The sequence below is a fragment of the Miniopterus natalensis genome, chromosome 7, assembly GCF_054644295.1.
Source record: "Miniopterus natalensis isolate mMinNat1 chromosome 7, mMinNat1.hap1, whole genome shotgun sequence".
NCBI lineage: Eukaryota > Metazoa > Chordata > Mammalia > Chiroptera > Miniopteridae > Miniopterus > Miniopterus natalensis.
Genome location: NC_142087.1, coordinates 16060647 through 16078940, shown reverse-complemented (window position 1 = coordinate 16078940; position 18294 = coordinate 16060647). Strand labels below are relative to the sequence as shown.

At 42.9% G+C, this 18294-nt stretch overlaps 2 protein-coding genes across 2 annotated transcripts; both read right to left on the bottom strand.

Annotated features, from left to right (window-relative positions):
- Positions 1 to 733: 733 nt before the first annotated feature.
- Positions 734 to 6128, bottom strand: LOC107544435 (uncharacterized). Its single transcript, XM_087818831.1, is given in 3 exon segments — positions 734 to 1252; positions 1255 to 2596; positions 3198 to 6128. Coding segments are annotated over 3 exon segments (1680 nt in total). The 5' UTR covers positions 3207 to 6128; the 3' UTR covers positions 734 to 923.
- A 1513-nt stretch (positions 6129 to 7641) lies between these two features.
- On the bottom strand, positions 7642 to 16880 carry LOC107544436 (KRAB domain-containing protein 5-like). The gene is made up of 4 exons (XM_016222328.2): positions 16749 to 16880; positions 10836 to 11023; positions 8113 to 8239; positions 7642 to 7742 (listed from the first exon to the last, which is right to left on the bottom strand). Exons 2-4 carry the CDS (start codon positions 10848 to 10850, stop codon positions 7642 to 7644), a joined length of 243 nt encoding a protein of 80 aa, XP_016077814.1. The 5' UTR covers positions 10851 to 11023; positions 16749 to 16880.
- Positions 16881 to 18294: the final 1414 nt, after the last annotated feature.

Genomic DNA, 18294 nt, shown 5'->3' with positions numbered 1-18294 from the left:
CTAGGCATCGCTGTTAATACACTTATATGCATTCATTTTTATCAGTGAGAATATATTAAGTCCACACAAAGCATTACAAACCCACTGTATCACTGGTCAAAATACACATTACAAGCATTCATAGAATCATGAAATGAATTAAGTTTTAAATCACATTAATATTTTGTTTCAAAAAATCACAAATGTTGTCATAATAAAAGGGGATACCATGGAGGTAATCATATTTATCCAGTCATCCACCCGCTTTGTATTTTGTATCATACTAAAAGGTCATGTAACTTTATTGGATTCTCTAAAATAAGTATTCTGATATAGTCCTATTTGAAAAGTGTTACTAACTTATACTTTCTATTATGAATTTCCTAATATTTTAGATTTAATTTTGATTAGCTACTTTCCCACGTTTTCTACATCTTTAGTCACTTTCAAGCGTAAATTCTGTGGGATTTTCTGAAGTGTCTATTTTGGACAAAGGTCTTTCTTCATTTATTACAAGTGTAGAATTTCTTCCTGGTATACGTTCTGATATTGGGAAAAGCTGTAGGTCCCGCTAAAGGGTTTACCATATTCTTTAAAGTTTTAAGATTTCTCTCCAGTATAAATTCTCATGTATCAGTTAAAATGTAAATGCTGAATATAGGCTTTACCGCATATTTTACATTTGCATGGTTTCACTCCAGTATGAAATCACTGAAGTTCAGTGAGATTCGCTGAGTGGTTAAAAGTTCTGTCACACTCTTTATATTAGTATTGTTTCAGTCCAGCGTGAATTATGTGATATGAACTAAGGTTCCAACACTGGGTGAAACGCTTTTCGATTCTCTACACTTGTAAGGCTTCCTTCTTGTATGGATTCTCTGATATTTAGTGGAGTTTGGGTAATAGCTAGAGGTTTTCCCATACTATTTACATTTGTATTGCTTCTATCCAGTATGAATTCCCCAATACTGAGTAAAGCTATAGCAGAGGTTAAAGTCTTTACACTTGTAAAGCTCCTCTCAGGTGTGTGCTCTCATGTGTTTGGTAAGGTTAAAGCAGTGGGTAAAGGATTTGCCACATTCTCAACATTTATAAGGTTTCTCTCTAATAGTCCTCTGATATCTGGTAAGATCTGAACAGCGGTCAAAGGTTTTGTCACATTCTCTACATTTATAAGGTCTTTTTCCAGTTTGAATTCTTCGAAGTTCAGTAAGTTCTGAGCACTGGGCAAAGGCTTTGCCATATTTTCTACATTTATAAAACTCCTCTCCAGATGAATTCTCTGATGATGAGTAAAGCTTGAATACCAGTTAAAGGCTTTGCCACAATCTCCACATTTATAAGGCTTCTCTCCAGTATGAATTCTCTGATGACTGGTTAGGTCTGAACAACGGTAAAAGGCTTTGCCACATTCTCTACATTTATAAGGCTTCTCTCCAGTATGAAGTCTCTGGTGTCGAGTCAGGCTTGAATACCAGTTAAAGGATTTGCCACATTCTCTACATTTATAAGGCTTCTCTCTAGTGTGGTTTCTCTCATGTTTCATAAGGCCTGAACACTCATTAAAGGTTTTGCCACATTCTCTACACTTATAAGGCTTCCCTACAGAATGAATTCTCTGATGTTCAGTAAGTTTGGAGCTCTGGGTAAAGGCTTTTCCACATTCTCTACATTTATAAGGCTTCTCGCCAGTATGAATTCTCTGATGAAGAATAAGGCTTGAACTCCGGATAAAGGCTTTGTCACATTCGCTACATTTATAAGGCTTCTCTCCAGTATGAATTCTCTGATGAGTAGTGAGGTCTGAACACCGGTTAAAGGCTTTGTCACATTCTCTACATTTATAAGGCTTCTCTCCAGTATGAATTTTCTGATGTCGAGTAAGACTTGAATACCAGTTAAAGGCTTTGCCACATTCCCTACACATATAAGGCTTCTCTCCAGTATGAATTCTCTGATGTCGAATCAGGCTTGAAAGCAGCTTAAAGGCTCTGCCACATACTCTACACTTAGAAGGTTTCTCTCCAGTGTGAATTCTCTGATGACTGGTAAGACTTGAATACCACTTATAGGCTTTTCCACATTCTCTACATTTATAGGGCTTCTCTCCAGGATGAAGTCTCTGATATTCAGTAAGTCTTAAGCACTTGTTAAAGGTTATGCCACAATCTCTACATTTATAAAGCTTCTCTCCAGTATGAAGTGTCTCATGTAGAATAACATGGGTATGTAACTTAAAAACTTTATCACATTCTTTACATTTGTAAGGCTTCTCCTCACTGTGGATTTTCTTACGTGTATATACATTGGATAACTGACTCAAGACTCTCACACACTGATTGCACCTGAAAGGCTCCTCCCCAGTGTGAGCATTTTTAAGTTCAGTGAGATTTAATGACTGGCTTAAAGGTCTGGCATATTCACTACATTCTTCTGTCTTCTCTACACTGGGAGTATTCTGAGGTACAGTAGTGTTGGAGCTTTTATCAAGGACTTCCAGACACTTATAATTTCTCTCTGGAAGCTGAGTTCTCTGATGGTTATCAGACGTTGACTCTTGTTTAATGTTTTTCCAGGATTCACTGCACTGATGACTTCCCTCTTCATTATGTGCACTCTGGTAATCATTGAAGAAAGAAAGGCCTTTAGTGAGGGCTCTAATACCACTGCACATGTACAGTTGTTCCTAATTACCTACTCTGATACCTCCTGAACCATGATGAATATAAACTCTATGTGTTTATGAAAATTATAGATTCTGGAGCAAGAAAGAGTATTTCTCTGTGAAGGAATAATGCGCATTTGGTTAAGGGATTTACAAATTCACAGTTATAATTTTTATCTTCATTTTTTAATATCTGATTTTTAAGAAATATTTGACTTAATCAAATTCTACATTAAATCATTCAAAGAATTATTTACACAATGGACTAGGTGACTTCTCTGATAATACAAATTTTATTTCAGAAAACTGTTTGTTTTTTAAATTTCTTTGGACTTTATGTTCAGAAACACATTGTTCTGCCAATGTAACTTACAGTAGAAATTTTCAACATGTTTTATGTCCTTAACCTCTTTTACCAACAAGATTTTTATATGGCTAGTTGCCCCAGTTTGCTAATATCCCTCACAACACCCTATTTCCTCTTCATATCCCCCCGCACATTACAAAACTTTCATTAAGTGTATATTCTCAATGCCACAATTCAGTATCTTACCTGTAACATCTTGTAGAATGAGTCATCTTCGCCTGACTTTGGCAACAAGCCCTGGGTAACTTGAGAAGATATAGCTGAAATATACCAAACTGATTATCAAACTACACTCAGGTGAGTATTTTTTAAATTCCAATGTACAAAATTAATACCTGTAAAAAGACTTCAGATGGCAGAATTGGAAGCACCAAAACACTCTTCCTCCTTGGAAATGTTAACTTACCAATAATTACTGAAACAATTACCTTCTAGAATACTTTAGAAGCCAGCTCAAAGACCACCACAGCCCCCAGAAAGCACAAAATAAAAAAGTCATATCAAAGAGGGAGAAAAAGTGGCTTACATTTGCTCAAAATAGCTGCTCACCCTCCCTGGCACACTACAAAATGACTTTGGGATAACTCCCCATTCTCAGTTTCTTCTCAGAAGAAAAATGAGTGTATTATGTGTCTGATGGTCTTGATTTCCTGCAGGTGCCTGAGGGACTTGTTTCTGTTTTGAATGATACAGCTTGCTAAGGAAATGGCAATATGCTGTGTAAGCACTGTGGTAGCTGTGAAGAAAAAAAGTAATTGTTCAAGCACCTGAGAGACTGCAGTGCTGACAACATACATCAGGAATGAGAAGGTATCATGAGCTCTAAAATATGTATACACACACGCACACGCACATGCACACGCACGCACACACACATTTTAAAATGGGAAACTACACAAAACACACATGCAACCTTCAGGTCAAGATAGCGGGTGCAAATAAATGCAGTACTGGTATTCTCCCACAACCACATCAAAAATACAACCAAACTACAGAAAAATCATCATTCAGAACCGCCTGAAATCTAGTTGAACAGAAATTCTACAACTAAGATTGTAGAGAAAAAGCTTCATTGAGACATGTAGGGAGTGCAAAGATGTGGAATGGACTGGTCCCAGGTGGTGGATAAAAATCATGAGGGACATTTCAGCTATACAGGTCAATTCTGAGGAGTGAGGGGTCCCAGTCACACACTAGGCCAACCAACCCAGGGTTCCAGTGTCCAGAATAGATGTCCCCATTACTTCTGGCTGTAAAAACCAATGGGGATTGTGGCCGAGTGTGATGGAGAGCTGCTGGAGTACCAGGCAGATCCTCCTACAGGGCCCACGAATAGATATACTCAGACTCACTCTGAGTTCCAGTGCTGGGGCAGCAGCTCGAAAGCCACCAGGGACATATAGGGAGGAACTAAAGTATCTGGCATTAAGATGAGAGCTGGAGGAGATTTCTTCCAGACAGAAATTTTGGTAGAAGCCACTGTTCCTTTCTGAGCCCTTACCCCACACAGCAGGCAGGCAGGCACCATATCTAAAACTCCATCTGCCTGGTTCACACTACTTACCCAACCTGGAGATTTCCTGAGACTCTGCACCATCAACTTGTGGGCCCACCCCAGCTATTTTCAGTGGCTCTTTGATATAAACAGATTGTCATAGCTCATGCTTCAGACTTTACTACAGTGTCTCAAACAAGCAGCACGTAGCTTCAGTGTGTGCCATACCTCTCACTAAGTGTCCCCAGGCCCAGCATTAGTGGCAGCTGGCCTTGGTTCACAGCTTGGCCTCTCCTCAGAACCTCCAACCTCAGCACAAGTAGCAGCCATATGGAGATCCCTTTGTAAATCATGCCAGGTGATCCCAGGAAGAACACAGCAGTGACTGACCTTGTCTGCACTTTCATGGAGGCCCCAGGTCAGCACATCCAGTGGACGCCTTCAGACCACACTGAAGCACCATCCAAACCACCTCCATAAGCAACAAACTCAAGGGGCAGACTCAGCAGGCACCAGAACCACGCTGAAATAAGTCCTGTTCCGTAAGGTGAGTCCTGCACAGCCAATCCTCCACAAGGGTCACAGATTTTCCAGCTGATGAGCCTTGGTGTAAATCCCTCCCACTGAAATTTCAACAGCAAGCAAGGCACAACTACAAAAGGAGGTTATACATAGCCCATACAGTGGTGTGCACCTGGAGTGCTCAGCTCAGGTGAATGGGGAGGCTGTGCCACTGGATGCTGCAAGACATCTACTACATTAGGCCACTCTTCCAAGCCCAGGAGATGTAGTAGCTCTACCTAATACATGGAAACAAACAGAGATCTTTCCAAAATAAAGAGACAAACATATCTGAAATGAAAGAACAGAACAAAACTGAAGGAAAAAAACAAAACAGAAACAAGCAATCTACTCGATGTAGAGTTCAAAACACTGGTTATAAGGATGCTCAGTGAACTTAGGGAAAGAGTAAATGAACATAGAGAGAACTTCCAAAGCTTACAAAAGAACATAGAAACCAGAAAAAAGAACCAGTCAGAAATGAAGGATACATTAATTGAAATGAATAATAATTTACAAGGAAATTAGCAGTACAGTAGATGAAGCCAATAATCAAAACAGCAACTTGGAATATAAGGAAACACAAAACACCCAATCAAAACAGCATAAACAAAAAATCACCCAAAAAAATTACAATATTGTAAGGAACCTCTGGGACAACTTCAAGCATACCAACATTCATGTCATGTGGACATCAAAATAAACAAGCAAGCAGAACAGAAAAAGATCCATATACACAGAGAACATTTTGATGGTTGTAAGGAGGGGAGTTGGTTTGGGGGTTGGATGACAAAAATGATGGAAGAAGTACAAACTGGTAATATAATAGACATAAGGATATAAAATGCAGCACAGGGAGCCCTAGCTGGTTTGACTCAGTGGTTAGAGCGTTGGCCGGAGGACTAAAGGGTCAAGGGCACATACCTCGGTTGTAGGCTCAACCCACGGCCCTGGTCAGGGTGCATGTGGGAGGCAACCAATCGATGTGTCTCTCTCACATCAATGATTCTCTCTCATATCAATGCTTCTCCCTCTCTCTCTCCCCCTTCCTTCCACTCTTTCTAAAAAAAAAAAAAAAAAAATCAATGGAGAGCTCAGGTGGTGTGGCTCAGCAGTTGAGCATTGACCTATGATCCAGGAGATTGCAGGAGGTAGCTAGCTGATCCATGACTCTCTGATCATTGATGCTTCTATCTCTCTCACCCTCTCCCTTTGTCTCTCTCAGAAATCAATAAAAATACACTTTTTTCTAAAAAAATCAGTGGAGAAATGTCCTGGGAAAGGATTAACAACAACAAAAAGGTGCAGCACAGTGAATATAGTCAATAAATTATTAACTGTGTGTCATCAGATGGGTATGACATCATCACAGTTATATAATGTCTAATCACTGGGGTGTATAGCTAAAACTTATATAATATTGTATGTCACCTGTAATTGAAAAAAAAATGATTTAAGCACATACACACACTGATTACACTTTCCAGAATAGGTTTGACAGGCCATTAAAAATCTACCAAAACTCATTGTTATTTGTGTTCTCCTGTACAAAGCAAGTTTATAAGGAAAGAGATGGCATCTGCTTCTCATGACCTTAAATAGCAACAAAAGATCACAAGGCATACAAAGAAACAGAAAAACATAGCCCAACCAGAGGAACAAAATAAATCTCCATAACTTGGCCCTATGTTAATGAAGATCTATTACTTACCTGACAAAGAATTCAAAATAACCATCTTAAAAGGGCTCAATTGGAAAATAGAGAAAAAACATAGAAAAGTAAATATTACCATGAAAACTGTATGACAAAATTAAAAACGCAGAGGCCAAAAATATAAAAGAGAACCAAACAGCTCTAGCCAGTTTGGCTCAGTGGTTAGAGTGTCAGCCTGCAGACTGAAGGGTCCCATGTTTGATTCCAGCTAAGGGCAAATACCTCAGATACAGGCTCGGCCCCCTGCAGGAGGCAACCAATCGGTGTGTCTCTCTCACATCAATGTTTCTCTCTCTCTCTCTCTCTCTCTCCCCCTTCCACTCTCTCTGGAAAGCAATGGAAAAATATCCTCAGGTGAGGATTTAAAAAAAAGAGAGAACCAAACAGATATTGGGGGCTGAAGAACACAGTACCTGAGTTTAAATATGTGATAGAAACATTGGCAACGGACTTGATCAGGAAGGAAGAACAAGATGGCCTGGACGCCTACCCCACTCCCCTCACAAACTACGTCTATGAGGCAGGAAACAGACTTAAAAATTGGTTTCACATAGAATTCACAGCAACATGCGCAGACTCTCCCAGGTACCCCAAAGAAACACAAAAATAACCAGGTAGTACCACCCTTGCACTGTTAGAAGAGGACTTTGGCTCTCACTGCAAATGTGATGGAAGATAAAGGAGCAGGAGAATTCTTAGATGATATTGGAGGATCTGTCCCTCTGAGACAAAAACAGAAATAAACCTCATCCTCTAAAAAAATCATTTCTATTAAAGCATATCTTTCCAAACCATATTTTAAGGTCTGGCTTCCTCTGTGACCTTTGGCCTCCCACCTGGGTCAGCTGCTTCCTTCATTCTCACCTACCTGGGTTGATGAATATTGTCTTTTCTCTCTGCAACTCCCAGGGCTCCATAATTTGCTCCAAAAAAGTAAGGTCTGGCTTAGACACAGCAAGACCTGTTTATTAGAAAAAATGAGTATGAGACTTAATACAGATTCTCCAATTTCCAATCTGGTCCCTGTGCTCGAGAAGATAGGACATTGTAGAATAGTAGAATATTCTAGAAAATTACTTCCCAAAATATTCTTTTCTGACAGCACCTTTACTACACTAGACATAACATCTAAAGTTTCCAGATCCTGGGTTCCACCATCCGTACATCGTAAAGCTTTCCTTTTCGGACCAGCACACACCCTATTACTTTCCTTAAGAACGCAGATCTGAAACCCTACCAAACAAAGCAGAAGCCCCTAGGACACACTGTACTAATGAAGAAAACAAAACCCTGTGGGTAAAGTAAAAATGCTGAAAGGAAGTGGTCCTCACCCAGGAATACCAGGTTCCTGTAGTTCTGCAACATCACATCCATGTACAGTTTCCTCTGAGCTGGGTCCAGGCATGCCCACTCCTCCTGAGAGAATTCTATGGCCACATCACTGAATGTCAACAGTCCCTGAAATGGGGGGGGGGGGGAGTTACTCAAGTGACCATGGGGAGAGTTCATCATGTGACCCAATATGAAAACAGAGTTAATGGAACTGGTTTTAGCCTAATAGAGTATCCTGAATTATCCAGTAAGATCATTTTGAGACTAATATTCTCTAAAGTATTTTGAGAAAGGAAGATGACACATGACCCACAAAACCACTGTAGAAGCTCTACTTTTCTGGAAGATAAATTTTAAAAATAAATGCATCAACACAGGCATATCCACTTTTGAGTGCTATATTTGAACCTTAGAGGACCAAGTATATATATTTCTTAGATGAACTCATTCTGAGTGAAAACTGTACAGTACTTCTAAAATTTTAATATGGACAACAATAAACTGGAGATTGAAAAAATAGTGATTCTGATTCAGGAGTTCTGGGGTGAGGCCTGAGTTCCCATATGTTTAACTAGCTCATTTTTGAAATACGGCCACCGATGTGTCTGATCCATGAATCGTACTGAGTAAGAAAACACAGGAAAAATATTCGTGTACAGGATTTTGACTGAAGAGTTTTATGAAATTAACAGGTCTCATAAATTAGTAAGCCAACCAACCACAGTCCTTCTTTAAAGTTTACTATGTATTAGATATTGTTCTAACAGTTTTCCATATATTAATTAATAAAACTCATAAGTAATCAGAGAACAATGATATTACTATTCTTCCTTTTTTATGAGACTATTTTGTAAAACATCCAGCAAATGGCAGAGGCTGGGTATTACTCCAGACTTTATCTAGTGTGTGTCTGTGATGTCTACGGAATACAATAAAAGTTTACAGTACGAGGCCTAGCTGATAAAAGTCTCCAATTGCGAAGCTTCTATCACCAGTAAACAAAAATGAGAGCATTTATTTTGCAAAGCACTTACAAGCAAAGAGAGACTAAAAAAGAAAAGTGTTTCCAGATGAAATGTGATTGTTTATAAACATCTTTCAAAATATTTCTGTGAGGCCCTTATTAAGGATAAAGAAAAAATATTAACTCTATAGTTCAGGAACCTGGCAGAGAATATCTGCACCAAGTGAAAATCAGGTGTAAAGGAAGTGATATCATGTGACTAAAGCATGGAAGGACACATCATCACTAACATCAGTTTTACAAAAATTTCAATCCACACATACCTTCCATATTCTATAAATTTAATAGTGCATTTAAAAACAAGTCTTTTTTGCCAATGTAGTAAGCAAGTACCTTCTAATTATTTTTCTTTTTCACAACTTTCTGATCTACTCTGAGCCATTATGACTATCCTGGTTAAATGTGCATTTTCTCAATCCTGTCCTACAGAGCTGATGTTGCAGGCATACGAAGTCTAAATCCTAAATTTCCTGGATATCAATGCCTTCCCATGTTGATCTGTCACAAAGAAAATAATTTCAAAAATTGAAGGTGTAGGGATTTAGAACAAGGTACCCTAAAATGTGCTTCAATGGTATGCAGATTATTTTGAGCTAAAAGCACCAAGATCCTGTGGGCTCAGGAGAAACTTCTGCTCTCCCCTTTAACTATCTAGGAGAATTTAAATTAGGAGTCTGGCCCGTGATAAGTGTTAAAACCAAAAATGACTTTTTACCTATCTAGATGGTAGATAAACTAATAATTCCTGAACATGTGATCTCCCAGTAACGATCTTGTGAAGTCCCCAGTTGCACTACCTCATCCCAGGCTCAGAACGTCTCACCTACCAATTTTCCCTTTCAGTCTTGAACGTCTCACGCAGGTGGGGTCTCTGACTCTCTCATGTATGTGGAGCCCCCAAACATACTGTATGTGTTAAATTTGGATATTTTCCCTTGCTAATCTGTCTCATGTCTATCTGATTAGACCAGCTGAAAGAATCTTGAAGGTAGAAGTATCTTCCTCTTCCACAAAGGTAATTAATTTATGGCAAGACTTCATCATGCCTTACAGGGAACATGGATGGAGACAATGGACAGAAGACTGGGACAAAAGGAAAAGGTATTCAAGAGACAGTACAGGGATGTCACCATCCCTCAACTCCCTACTCAAAAACGCAGAGGTAGTTACAGAGCACCCTGTTACCTCCCTCCTACATGCCTGCTTCCTTGCAGATGCTGAAACTACTAACTCACATGAGTAGTTGATCCAGGTTTGTCTGCTGTATGACCCTCCTGGGGTGGCTCTAGTGAACTACATCAAAACCTTTTCCCCACAGCACAGGCGCTAATAACCAGGTAACCCAGTTGGAAAAGGAAGTCACCCCACCCCGAAATGAAAATTTCCACCAGCAGACCTTTTTCAAAAGGCCCATTTTTTCCCAAGCTTATTAAAGCAGCCAAGCAGAGCCAGCCCCAGGGTCAGTTCCGAGGACCTTCCTTTCTCCTGTGCTGTCTCCCTTATGCTCAAGCATAAGCCTAATTTGGACTACCATAAGAAAAAAAAAAGTAAAAAAAAAGAAAGAAAAAAAAAAGTAAGTAGTTAAAAAACCTCATTAGGAAGGGTCATCAAAGTAAAGAAGTAAAGGTTTGCAGCTTCTAAATCCATGAACTTTTGAAAGAGATGCAAACACGGAACTGACCTGCGACGAGCAATTACCTGAGACGCAGCCATCCTGTCCTCCTCCTCCTGCCCCGGGTTCTTCTCAGGCGACTTTATGTAGAGGAATCACATCTGCATCTTGAGGACATGCTCTCAAAGGCCTAAGCACAGCGCCATCCTCTGTTTCCACCACACTCACAGGCAGAAGGATCTTGAAACGCTGAAAAACATCACACTGCCCTGTCCTTTGTCACAGGAGAGATTCAGAAACAATGAGATCCTACCTGAGACCGAACTGTGAGTTTTTCCTCTACTTTTGTCCTGGGCTCTAAGCAGAGCACCGTTACCTCCCCTGCACCAAGGCCACCTCAGCTCCCGCAAACGCACGGGGGCAGAGGGGCCTTCTGCTAAATGCTGGCCTCGCTTCTGAGTCGCCTGGAGCGCCACAGTAAAACAATGATGTTCCACCCACACCAGCTGTCCAACTCTGGGGAAGTCGGCACAGGTAATGTTATTTCTTACAACTCATCAAATGATGTAATGGAAGAGGACCTTTTAGCTAAGCATTTCTCCTGAAGCTTTAATGTGCATGCAGAACCCTTGGGAACCAGGGTCCCGATCTGCAAAGTTATTATTCTGCAGGTCTGCAGTGAGGCCCATGGAATAGCATCTTTACCAAGTTCCCTGGTGGAGCTGACCTGCTTTCAGTAGCAATGGGCTACAGATACTAGACTCAAAACACCTGAGACCTGAGTGTAGCGTGAGGGGTTGGGGTAGGAACTTCTAGAAGGGCAGGCTCCCAGGGTGAATTCCCAAAGGTGAGGTGGTCCTGGAATGGGTGTGGCCAGGTCCTTAGGTACTGTGTAGGTGCAAGGGGGGAAGGGGGAAATCACGTGGTGGCATCAGAGTTGTGTGAGAGGCCTGCCCTGATTCCTTCCCAAACTACCTTGTGTCCCCAGGTCTTCACCCCTTCACCTCCCATGGGCCCATGGTACAGCAGGACAATCCACTGCCTGATTCTCTGTCCAAAGGTAAGTGGAGCCTCAATCCTTAAGAAACAAGGAACAGAAAAGTGTTTACATCACAGTTTTATTTGAAAATGAACCCAAGAAGCACACCCTAGAAGCCTGTCAAGAGATGTGATTGTTCATACCCCATCCATCTTCACCTTCTCCAACTGACCCCCAAATATATTTTCTTGTCGTTCTTGCTACTGTTTTACTACAGTAAGAACACTTCACATGAGATCTACCCTTTCATTAAAATTTTAACTGCACAATACAATAGCGTTAACAACAGGCACAATGTTGTACAGTGGATCTCTGAAACAAATTAATCTTCAATAAATCAAAATTTGTATCTCTGAATAGCAACTCCCATTTCCAGTCTCCTCGACCTCTGGCAACACTAATCTTTGTTCCTGTGAGTTTCACTGTATTGTGGGAAATCTCAACCTGGATTTACACAGGGTTTATACACTAAAATTACTTACTATGAAACGTAAGTTTAAAATGTATAAATTTAATAGTCATGTTATTAAAGGAAATATGATTGAATGCATACAGATAAGCCCCCAAACTTGACAGAGTCTAACAAACATAATTATTATGAAACAGAAAACAAATTCCTGAAACACAGCAGATTCACTATAATAAAACCTTAAATCAGCCCTGAATCTTCAGGGAGAGATTTATGCTTTAAACTGCAGATACGGTCTTAGGAAAAGAATAGGTTATTTTTTTTTTGGTAGGATCACAGTTGAATTCGTATGTACATACACTCTCAACCTTACAACATGGTGTTATTCAGAGTCTTTTGGTCCTTGTTGTATTTGTCTAAACATATGTCAAGTTCTGAGAGGAAAATTTTTAAAAACTCTCACTCTAGGAATATGTTTCTCAATTTCTCCCCGCATTTCCTAGCATTATATCATTCATCTTTAGCTTTGTTTGTCATTTGGACTTATATTTATGACTACTCATTTACTCATGCAAGTTTTACTATCTCCTTGGTGCCTGGTATTAAAGACACAAAACAGAACAAGACCAAGGCTGTGCACATGTGGGGCCGACACCCTAATCAGAAGAAAGACAATACACATGTAAACAAATAAATAAACAGAAAACTATCTGAGTCCAGAGAAGCCCGATGCAGACCTGTTAAAACAGCATAACGGAATTACAGCCTGAAGTGGTTGGCTGGGAAAAAAAATGCTGAAAGTTGGGAACAAGGGAACAGCCACTACAAAGGCCTAAGGCAGAAACTCGCATATGTGTTTCAGGAACAGTGAGGAGGCCCCTATGCCTGCAGCTGATCCAGGGAGTGGGTGAATAGGCAACGAAATGGAAGGAGCAAATGGGTGAGTTGTGGGGCCCCATGGGCCATCTTAGCTTCACAGACTACGTTTTATTGTTTTATTATCTATCCAGTCATTCACTAGAATATTTCATTTATTTAAATTAAACTATTATATATTACTTAATGAGCACGAAGTAGTAGGTTCTCGCAATGAATCAGATAAGGGTCCTGTCACCCGTATGGATCTCATAGACTATTAGAGAAAAAAGAGAAATAAGCAATTTGATAGAAAAGCAACAGAAACAAATCTGTCCAATTACAAAATAAAATGCACACTTCCAATGTGCCAGACACTGTTCCAAGCTCTTCCTGCATATTCATTAATTTAATTATTATCACAATATTACCAGGTAGATATAATATTGTCCCCATTTTACAGATGAGGGCCAGCAGCACTCCCAAGATCACAACCAGGACCAGACAGGTCTTTCTTTCCTTCCCTGTCCCAGTACTACTTTCCAATCAACACTCTCCTCTCTCCCCTCAAACTCCTTCACCCTACAACCCCCAAAGAGTCTCAAGGTCTGGGGAAAACAGCTCTTACAACCCTTCAGGCCTCTCTGCTGCTGGTACCTGCAGGGGGAAGGAGGAGGTGAAGGAGCCACAGGCACCCAACCCTGCCTTACACAATGTCCCTTACCTCTAGTCCCTAGGATTTGCCGGGCCTGTGGCTTGTGAAGCACTGACTCGTCTTGATGAGGTCTTCATAAAACTAAGGGCCGTGGAATTTGTTGAGCAAATAGGTGGCATTAGAGGACTGTATGCAGGGGAGGGGTGGGTCAGCTCTGGATATAAGATGACCCCTCTGGGACCATAAGGGGGGGACAGACTGGAAGAGAGAGACTGGAGGCCAACGTGGAGGCTCAATGAGGGCCCAAGGACTGAGGACAGAAGCTGAGCCAGCGGAGACCATGGGGATGGAGAGGACAGGATGGGTAGATTCAAAGGTCAGGAAACAGTAGAGAGGATGGGAGACTGGGAAGCTTGGGGATAGGGGCATGTGTTGGCACAGAGAACCTTGGGTCTTGTCCAATGACTGAGTAGACAGCAGGGAACCTGAGTAAGGAGGAAGATTAGGGGAAGACAGTGAGCTCAGTGGGGACCTGTGGGTGCAAAAGGTCCCAATAACGATATTTAGATGCAACAGTCTACAAGCCAGGAGAGTGGTCGCATGGAGGGTGAAAGGGGACTCTTTGCAAAGCCCTCCAAGAGCGAAAATACTCAGGGTTTTCCAATAACTTGAGTAAGACTGGGATGGGTGTGGGTGACGCTTTGAAAAATGCCACACGAAAACCAAGGCCTCAAACACCAGGCAAGGGTGTTGGGACTTCCTGCCCAGAGCAGCAGCAACATGGGACACCTGTGATGGAAGAAAGAATCTGGGAATGGGAGTGAGGGCAGGAGGCAGGTGGATTGAAAGGGGTGGGGGTAGGAAGCCCCAGTGGGTTCCTGATAAGCACAGAGGGATATAAAATGATGAACAGATTTTGGCACTGAATACTTTGAAAAAAATGTTAGCTACGGACATATGTTGGTCAAATTACTTCACCATGAATAGATGAGTTCTGTTGGAACAGAGCATCAAGACCATACAGTCCGTCCTTCAACATTCTCAGAAAATGGAGGAAAGGGACTTGAGGAAACACTGCTGTAGATCACAGCTCACTAACTTAACAAATCATATAAAAGGAATAAAAGAGCTGCTGAATATTAGACTAACTCACTAAAGCTAGGTTCTGACTGTTCAGAACACAGACATCCTTACCAAGTGTACAATGAAATGGCCTAATATTATTTACTGTGTTGCAATGGATGTTTCCACATATGATATAGAGTAGAAAGAATGCAGGGCTCATCATCTAAACTAAACACAATATATTTAAAAGCAAAAAAAATTTGGTATTTTAAAAATATATAATGATTTCTAGGTGTGTGTTTTTAATTTAAGCTACCTCATATTTAGAAAAGAATGATAAAAGCTGGTTATGTGATGTCATCAATACTTATTTCAGAAGTTAATGACCATTTAGAAAAAAAACAGAAATTCAATAAACAAAGATGTGTTTCAATATGCTTTTAAAAACATAATGAAGTAAATGTAAGAGAGGTAGAAAGAAAAATGTAAATTCATTTCAAAAAAGTAAAAGACCAACACTTTCAATATTCCTTGAAAAAGCACCACAGAGTGACAGACTTGGTCATTTCTTGTCCCATTTCACCTATCTAATCCCATCCCAGGAAATGACAAGAGACCCAAGGCAAGTCTCTCCCCTCTGGCTGAATAAGGGTTGCAAATGGAAGTATTCAGTGATGCAAATAATTATAAAATGCACAAGCCTTATAAACTGGAGTTTTGCAATTCTCATTCTCATCTCCATAACTGAAATAATTATGCAAACTTTAAATTAAACAGGTTATAAAGCCACATGTCAACACCACAACTTAATCATCCACATCCCATCAATTCTCCACTCATCCAGATCTGGGTTCCCCTTCTTCCTCCACTACAATGTATTTGTTTATCAATCTGTTTAGGTCTCTCTTTCTTGTTTCTTTCCACTGCTGTCCCTTCCTGCGTCCCCTCTGCCTCCCTCACCGCCCCCCCCCCTTTTTCTCACCCTTTTCTCTATTCCTTTCGCTATACCTCAGTACCACTTTCTCCATACTCTCTGATTGCTCCCCACCTCCAGAACGCGTCTCTCCCTCCACATCCCTGTGTCCCCTCCCTGCCAGCTACCTTGCCTTTCAGGTTACACCCCCTCTGCCAGACTCCCCGGCACCGCCACCGGCTAAGCTCACAGCGCTGCTTCTGTGCGCCGTCATCCTACCGCTCCTGCTCCTGTCCTCCCTGCCTCTGAAGCGCCTCGCCCCTCGTGGCCTCCCCTTCTGCTAGCCCGGCGCTCCCCTCCCCTTCTGCTCCCCTTCCCGTCTCCCGGCCCCTCCCACCCTCCACGGCTCTCTCTTCTTTCTCCATCTGCTACGCGCGAGCCACCCTTTCTTCCTTCCCGGCGCTTTACAAGGTCCTCCCACATTGTTTGCCTTCTTACGGGCCCCTCACTGACCTTTCCGCCCTCTCACTCCTCTATTTCCTTCTCATCTTTCTCGCGATCCCCCCTAGGCCCAGCGCTGCGCCCCTTTCCTGGCCTCCCCTTCGCCAGCACGGCCTTCACAAAGCCACTCCCCACGTGGGGGGAGGTGACCTCTTCTCGGGACACCCCGTGTTCTGTCCTGAATCCCACCGCACTGAAAAATGCACTTTTTTGGCATCTGGCCTTTTACTTATTAAGTGGAGGGTGGGCGAGGGGGTGTCTGCAGAGGGAAGTGGGGGGTCTGCAGAACCCCAGGCCTGGGGGGATCGGGGCCTCTCCCGGCGAGAACTGCGAGGCTGGGGGAGGGGCGCAAGGAGTTGGAATCCATCTCCCAGGACCTGAGATGGCCTGGGGAGGGGTGGCCGGCCAGTGCAAGGCTTTCGGCAGGAAAGCTACGCGCCGGCTGTGCTCCACGGTCGGGAGACAGAAGGACCACAGGCACGGCCGACCAGACTTGAACCAAAACTACAGCGGGCTCTCGACCCGGAAGAGAAGCCCTCAGGGTTCAGGACGGGAGACTTACCGCCGTTGGAGACACGCGCTTGGGGCTTTCAAGGTCCGTCGCGCCCCCCAGGCTTCGTAGGTGTAGGACTGGGGCACAGATGCTTAGATTTCACCGAGAAAGACCGAAGCCGCAGGCGCCAGAGTGACCTTCCCCCTGCGCCAGCCGCTTCCGGGTCTGGTAGGAACTGCGCCTGCGCGGGCGGGGGGTCTTGGGCGGAGCGCTGCGGCGGAGGGGCGGGGCCGGGGCGGGCCAGGGGCGGGGCTCCGGGGGCGGGGTCCGACCGCTCGCCGAGGCCGCCGCGCGGGGTGCCGAAGGCCGTGGGAGCCCTGAGCCTCGGGGCAGCTCTGAGCCGGGGCGGGGGCGGCGGGGCGCCCGGGGGGGTGGCCAGGTTCAGCGCCGCGGGGCGCCGTGTCTGGGCCCGGGCTCCCGCCCCCCGGCTCTGCGTTTGTCTTTTCTGATTTCTGAACCTGTTCAGTTTCCTCTGCGCCCTGTGAGGCAGGGCTCCTTCCTGCCCATTTTAAGCTGATGTTTCAAACAGTTTAAAGTGTAGAGTTCTGCGGGCCACATACGTTGAAAGCTAAAATATCTTTAACAGGCTGGAAACAAATGTATTCAAAACTGCTACTGGGAAGCGGTGGACTCGCCTGCTTGGCAGAGATGCCAGCTGAATGCCAGCCCTGGGGTCTGGGAACCTGGACTAACAAACCACATTACAGTGTTTTGCTGAGTTTGACTATACACTTAATTTTACAAGTGCTTTCTTTATATTCTCTTGTTACATTTTTTTATTTCCGCTTGAAATCCCATGTCCAGACGCCCTCAAAACAGTCTCTTAATTTCCTTTTCCTTGTGAACTTAGCCATGCTTTTCTGTGTTTTCCATTCCTTCTAACTCTTGTTGAAAACTGGCGTTTTAAATAATGTAACGTGGAAACCTAGAAATCAGAATCTCCTCCTTCGCTCAGGTTTGTTGTTGCTGCTTGTCGTGGGTTGGGATTTGTGCAGTGCTTTTTCAAGTCACTTTTGTAAAGACAGTCTTTATTGTCACGCGTGGCCGATGCAGTCTCCCTTCCATCAGCTTGGTAGTCACATTGTGGATTCACAGAGATTTCGCTAAGTGCCTGGAGCCAAGAGAGGGAGGGAAGCGGAAAAGGAGATAAGTTCCTCTCCCAGTGTTTGCAGGTTGATTCTGAGCCGCGACAGCGACCAGTGCTCAGCCACGCCGTCCTCCACAGTCCCACCTTCACCTGTGCAGAGTAAGAGGAGCTAGGTTATGTCTTTACCCAGGCACATCTATGCCCCAGGGTAGGTGGGCTATTCCTAAGGCCTTTGCTCCTCACACGCATTTTCCCTCAGTGTCTCCTGGTGCTTTCCATCTTTCTATCACTAGTCTCATTATCTCTTGTCCTAGTTTGCTGTGGCCAATATTTTTGCTTTTAAATTCTGTATGATGTTCGCTGAAATGTTGCCAAAGAGAAGAGCCCGTTTTGAATTCAAAGGGCAAAACGGAAGCAGATATGTCATTTTCAGGAGGACCCGTGACCAGATAAAGACTTTGCAAACCC